Consider the following 7,124-nt stretch of genomic DNA (forward strand, 5'->3'; position numbering starts at 1 on the left):
ACAAAGAAACTGACACAAGAGGGCAGTGTTGTGCAGCGTGTACTGTAAAGCAGTTTTCAAACTTTTTATTAACAGAAATTATGACTGTCGATACATTGAATATTATCAATAAAATATACATATATGATACAATGTGTTAAATATTATTAATATAAAATGTTATAAGTAATATTTTAATAATATTGTAATCCAGTATCCCAGTGTCAAAAAAACTGCTCGAGTGTTCCACTCTTCCCTCCTCTCAGAAAACGAAAGAGAAACTGATCTCTGCTATTAAAACTGTGTGCAAGGATGGTGTATCGTGTATCAAGTACCAAAAGTGTATTTAATAGTTCTGTAATTATTCGCAGCATATCTATCTACACCATTTGTTTGCTTAAGTTTTGCAAATGTGCTGTTTATGATATTTTTAGGTGTAATTGAATGTATAGGCCTGTGATATTTGTTTGTAAACTGCAACAAATAGTAGGCCTATTTTATTTTTACTAAAGGCAAGTAACAACAAACAACAACAACAACAAAAAAAAAACAATAACAAAAAACGTTGTTCTTTTTTTTTTTTTTTACTATGAAGGGCGATAATAATAATAATAATAATAATAATAATAATAATAATAAATCAAATGCACGTATATTCTCTTCAAAAATATAAATGTAAAAAATGAAGATATCAATAGTGTTTACAATTTAAACTGTAGTGAAAATTTCATTAGGGGCGCTCGTTGACACTATTGTATTTAAGGGTTAACTGATAACATCTATAAGTCTTATTAAGTTTAGATAGATTAGTTTTGTTTTTATTATATTTTTATTTGACATAATGCAAGTATGCACACTGCTTACTGATCTAACTTGATCACAAAAGGATAAAAACGTTTACAAAAAGTAATGAGAAGAAACGAAACTTAAACTACAGGTTTAAAGTGAAACCTGCCCTTAAGAAAGCCCCTCCTTCTTCTCATTTAATAAAGTGTACTGTACTGATCTCTCTCTTTGCCATTACAATTTCATGCAAGAGATGGTGAGTATGCAAAGAGGAGGGTATTTAATATTTCTTCATGTATTCATAGCGTCTCTGGAATCTTGTTTTGTGTTGCTAACACTATTAGCTATTTGCACTTTGCTGAATTTTTATTGTACTGTTTTTTTTTCTTCCGTTATTCGGAGGTTATTCGTTTTGTGATATTTGCTGTTATTTTTTATGATTTTTTACTTAACACATCTGGAACTCATCAGGGGTGCGTTTCCCGTACAACAAAATAACTCGCTCAGAGACTTTTGAGTTTCGATTCACAGTAAATGCTACTCTGCATGTAGTGAATTGCCAGTAGCAATTCGTTGTTTTCATTTATGTAACTTAAATGTATCAGACATACACTGATTTATATTTTTATTCTGTGTATTTCAGAAAGACCAGATTTAATATCTCATGCTCACAGCTGTTTAATATCCAATCGATGGTATATCCACTGTCCACTGTTGATATATATTTCATGCTACCATTTGCTGTGAGCATTCAGGATTTACAGAGTTGGACAGATCCCTGTCACGCTATCACAAGAATTCACCTACCTACATTCAAAATACTGTCCACAACAATCTAAATGTCTGAGAGTCAAAGCTGCAAAATGGAAGAATCTTCTGATGACCAAAATCCTTTTAACTGTCCGATCTGTCTTCATCTTCTGAAGAGCCCAGTAACTACAGCTTGTGGTCACAGTTTCTGTATGAACTGTCTTAATGAGTGCTGGGATCGGGACAGTCAGAAGGGCGTTTACAGCTGTCCCCAGTGCAGGCAGACTTTCAGCCCAAGACCAGCTCTGAGCAGAAGCACTGTCTTGTCTGAAGTTGTAGAGAGAATGAAGAGAGAAGCACCAGAAGCAGAAACAGCCTCTTCTGTACCGACATTTGCTACTTCTGGGGATGTGGTGTGTGATATATGCACAGAGACCAAAATAAAAGCCATTAAGTCCTGTCTAACATGCTTGGCCTCTTACTGTGAATCGCACATCAAAACTCATTATGGATCTCCTGCATTGAAGTGGCACAAACTGGTTGATACCTCACCACATTTAATGGACCAGATCTGCTCTCAACATCATAAACCTCTGGAGCTGTACTGTTCCCAGGATCAGAAGTTGATATGTGTGCAATGTGCTTTGATCACCCACCAGAACCACCGTATGACTTCACCTGCATTAAAAAGAGAAGAAATACAGGCAAGGGAACTGTTTTGTCTATGTAATATTTTGTATACGAAAAAAAATTGGCAGTCAAATATATATTTGAATTTTTTACACTTCTGTTCTTGTTGGTGACATGCAGAGCTCACTTACTGTATGTACTGAGAAGCTAACCCATTCAGGGCTCAACTTTAGCTTGTGTTTGCTATTATTTTTCAAGTGATCTGATCATTAAACAGTGCCGAATGTATGTGTGATGGGTGTCCAAAACATTCTGTCCAATCAAAATACATTCAGAGTTGGTCAAAAACCTGACGTTTGAATGTTTACATAAAATCTGCTTTTTAGAATGTCATGATCAAAAACTGCCCACAGCCATGTACTGTAAAGTGACTAAATAGTTAAATAGGTTTCAGATTTCTATTTAGACATGATGATAAAAAACATGTTCATCCCAACTCCAGGATGTTGTGTGGTTCCATCCATTCAAATTAGAGCTTGCCAGACTGTTTATTGTTTGGTAACAGTTTCCATAATAATCAAATAATTCTTACAGAAACATCATACTAAACTATCATACATATTCTCACAGAGACAAATGACATCAAATCAGGATGACCTAGTAAAAGAAATGCAGAAGCGAGCACTGAAGGTGCAGGAGTTAAAAAAAGCTGAGGACTTTTTTAAGGTAAGTCTCTTTATGTTACTGTCTGCTAAAAGAATCAGTAAAGGAGTGGATTCCTAAAGCTATGTGCTACTTAACAGTATTTCCTCCTGTCATTTTACAACACTCTTTGCAGGCAGCAGTAAAGAACAGTGAGAAGATCTTTACTGAGCTGATCATCTCCATGCAGAAAAGACAAGCTGAGATAACAAAGGTGATCAAAGCTCAGGAGAAAGCAGAAGTAAGCAAAGTTGAAGAGCTCATACTTACACTAAAGCAGGAGATCAGTGATCTGAAGAAGAGACATGATGAACTTGGGCAGCTTTCACAGATAAAGGATGACATCTATGTCATTCAGGTAACAGAACCGACCATTATGCGATTCTGCCACTTCCTACTTCACCATATGTGCATGTATGATCCAGATAAGTCCATACAGAATTTAAAAAATGTACTCATATGTTTACAAAAAAAGTGATCTAATGCAACATGTAGTGATAATGCATAATTGTATCTGTGCAACAAAATATCTACTGTAAAATGTTTTCTGATTTCTATTTGCAGAATTTCTCCACTCTTTCCCAAAACAAACTTTCAGACTTGTGCAAAATAACTATCAACAAAGATGAGACACTTAAGAATACCGAAACAGTTGTCTGTCAGCTGAAAAGCCAACTGGATGATCTCTGTGAACAAGGCCTTGTGAGGATATCAGAGAAAGGTGAGATGCCATAGTTTATACAGTTAATCGTATCGGTTGAGATTATGAATTTATACAATATTTTAACATATACTATAGAGCACTGTACCTAAGTTGCATGATTTCTGGTCTCATCTTTATAGCTCACACTGCATGAAATGAGTTTAGAGCAAAATAAGAGCAATTATAATAATTATACTGTCCTTTAGAAAGCATTAATATTTGTAGTAGTAGCAGCAATTGTAGTAGTAACATTATTGTGCAATTACTGCAGTGTGTAAGTAATGTAAGTAATGTACTTCAATGTAACTCTAATCTACTATAAAATAGGTATATTTAATGTGAAAACAATACTACATTAATAAATGATTATTTAGACAGAGAACTTTTTGCTTGTTTGATTTGTCAAATTATTATCTTTAATTTGACTTTAATTTTACAAAGTAAATCAACTTTAATTTAATAAATTTATTTAATTTAATATCTGTTTCCTTTTTTATTGTTAATAATGTTAAAGCCGAAATTGACAAAATTGATACCCATAATTTTTCATCATTGTTTAAAGTCTTTGCCAGTAAAAAAATAGTCATAATCATGGTAAACAAATATTGTTTTTTTTAATAGTTCCCACTTTCCATATAATGGTGAACAATGAGATCACAAAGTGTAAGTCTAAATTTTTTTTCTTTAATTCTTCCAAAACAAGAACGCTCAGACGCTTGTATACTTATATACTTTTATGCTGTTTTTATTTGTTTAGATTTGCCATCTAAGCCCATGACTAGAGAAGAGTTCCTTGTATGTAAGTAGCTTTGTAGCTTTGCATTGTTTGACACATATGTTTTGACATGCAGAGAATAAAGACAGGCAGGATGGGATAAGAGAATACACACCATAGAGAAGAAAACCAATGCTAAAGTGCATATGTTTCATTTCATTTTCTCTTTAACAGATTCCACTAATCTGAGCCTGAATTCATCATCAGCCTGCAGTCAGCTCCGTATAAAACATAAGACTGTGTCAAGGAAAGATGTTGAACAAGATTATGATAGACAACTCCGTTACTCTGGATATCAGAGATATTCTAACATGACCTACCAGGTGTTGTGTAAAGAGAGTTTATCCGGACGCTGTTATTTTGAGGTTAAGTTGAACGGAGAAGGGTGCTCTATTGCATTCTCATATGATACTATTAATCAAGGAGGAGATAATTTTATATTTGGCTCTAACGACAGATCCTGGAAATGTGATTTTTCAGCTGCTAACATTTGTGTAAGGCATAGTAGCCAAAACAGTAATATTTCTGTGGTCTCTAAAATTGGAGTGTTTCTCGATCAAGAAGCAGGAACTTTGTCCTTCTACAATATCTCTGATAAAATGACCCTCCTGCATAGAATCCAGGCCACATTCACTCTGCCCCTCTACCCTGGGTTTTCATTTGCGAATTGGAAAAATACGACATCTGTTTCAATTTGTGATCTTCTATAATCCATGTAAATCTATTGTTGACGGAACTATTGTTGTTTGAAGGTTACTAAATGGACACTAATCCAAGGCAAGCCACAAGCAATTGCTAAAATTAAACAGTAATCCTACACTGTGTCAGCAGTGTTCTGTGATTGTAATTGAGTTGGCTTGAGAAAGCCAACTTACTGATCTACTATTTAAGATTATTATTCTTCTTCTTCTGAGCCAAATTTCGGTATCTATCTCCTCCTAGAGCTTTCAAGCTAGAACCACCAAACTCGGCCCAGACCTTCAGACTGGTCTGACTCGGTGTGCTATATCTTTTCAGACTGATCCGGCTTACAGCTTTCATAAACCAGACTATCAAATCCACCAAAAATCCCATAGACTTACATTGACGGAATGTTCAAATGAGCCAACACTCTTCAAACTCCAACTGTCAGAACTCCCAGAATCCCTTGAGACTCAATCAAACTTCCCTTCTATGTACTATTTCTAATCAATTTAGGCTCATTTAAGCTTCCACTCTAATATTTCTAATCTATCTATCTATCTATCTATCTATCTATCTATCTATCTATCTATCTATCTAAATCATGCTAACATGCTAAAAACATGCTAATCATGCTACAAACATACTAGTTACTTGCTAATCATGTTAACAACATGCTAGTAACGTGGTAGTAACATGCTAATCATACTAGAAAAATGTTAACAACATGCTAGTAACGTGTTAATCATGCTAGGAACATACTAGTAACATGTTAATTGTGCTAGCAACATGCTAATCATACTAGCAACAGGCTAGTAACTTGCTAATCATGCTAGCAATATGCTAGTAACATGCTAATCATGCTAGCAACATGCCAATCATGTTAACAACATGCTAGTAATATGCTAATAATGGTAGAAACATGTTAACAACAAGCTAGTAACATGTTAGCCATATTAGAAACATGCTAGTATCATGCTAGTATCATGCTAATAATGCGCGAAACGTGCTATCAACATGCTAATCAGGCTAGAAACATGCTAATAACTTGCTAATGCTAACAGCATTCTAGTAACTTGCAAATTATGCTAACAACATGCTAATCATGCTAATAACATTGTAATCAGCCTATAAAAATACAAGCAACAAGCTAATCATGTTAAAACATGTTAACAACATGTTAAATCATGTAAGCAATGTGTTAAATCATGCTAGCTGCTTTCATTCTTTTACAACTGCTTCAAACTTTCAGGCTAGGCTTTCTCAATCCAACTTAAAGTTTGTTCTCAAACTTTACTCATCTAGTTGAGTGTCACATTCTGCATGTGCTCTCACACAGCTTTGTAAAAAGCATAATCCTTAATTGAAACTTTAAAATCCTTTACATTTTTTAATCCTTAAATGAAACTTAAAAACAGTGAAATAAATCAATTAATTAATAGTTTCAAGCTTTTTTGGTCTTATACTAAAGTGGACTACTCGAATAAGTTTTTTTAAAAAAAATAAATTATCATGATTTTGCTTTCCTTCTGTGATTAGGTGTGAATATGAAAACTGACATGTCATGCCATGTTCTAAGACCTTTTCTAAGCCATTTCTGTGAGATCCAGAAAGCTAATAGTTTTACTTTCATTATGCGTTACTCTAGATTTCAAAGTTTTTCTGAGGTTTGTTAAACATGTTTGATTGACCAGTTCTCTTTAAAAAACTGTATGTTTAGGTTGAACTTCTGTGGTGAATAGAATGTATTATGCAGAATAAATTAAACATTTTCTGTACAAACAAATTGCTTATATACCTACAGCACAATAAATAAATAAATAAACATGGGGGAAAAAACACATTCTTAGAACTGTCTGGCTTTTTTAGCATTTTTGTATGTATCCATTTTGATGATGCTTTATCTCAAGTGACATACAAATCAGAAATAATATAGCAAGCAATTAATCAAAAGGAGACATTTGAAGTTTTCAAGGGGAACTACTGCACAAATTCACTTTTACATGGTGTTTGAAAACTGATATGTGTCCACAGTATGTGTAAACAACCAGTCTATAATGGTACAAATCTACCTACTTCCTTTTTCTTTTTTATAATCTCAATAAATCAGAAGCAGTG

At 33.9% G+C, this 7,124-nt stretch overlaps 1 protein-coding gene across 1 annotated transcript; it reads left to right on the plus strand.

Annotated features, from left to right (window-relative positions):
* Nucleotides 1–955: 955 nt before the first annotated feature.
* Nucleotides 956–6,834, plus strand: LOC127174844 (tripartite motif-containing protein 16-like). Its single transcript, XM_051125462.1, has 8 exons — nucleotides 956–1,021; nucleotides 1,409–2,219; nucleotides 2,776–2,871; nucleotides 2,984–3,205; nucleotides 3,412–3,568; nucleotides 4,172–4,213; nucleotides 4,308–4,349; nucleotides 4,500–6,834. The coding sequence occupies exons 2-8, from the start codon at nucleotides 1,605–1,607 to the stop codon at nucleotides 5,033–5,035; spliced, it is 1,710 nt and encodes a 569-aa protein (XP_050981419.1). The 5' UTR covers nucleotides 956–1,021; nucleotides 1,409–1,604; the 3' UTR covers nucleotides 5,036–6,834.
* The last annotated feature ends 290 nt before the right edge of the window (nucleotides 6,835–7,124 follow it).

Source organism: Labeo rohita, chromosome 13 (assembly GCF_022985175.1).
Source record: "Labeo rohita strain BAU-BD-2019 chromosome 13, IGBB_LRoh.1.0, whole genome shotgun sequence".
In the NCBI taxonomy this organism is placed as follows: domain Eukaryota; kingdom Metazoa; phylum Chordata; class Actinopteri; order Cypriniformes; family Cyprinidae; genus Labeo; species Labeo rohita.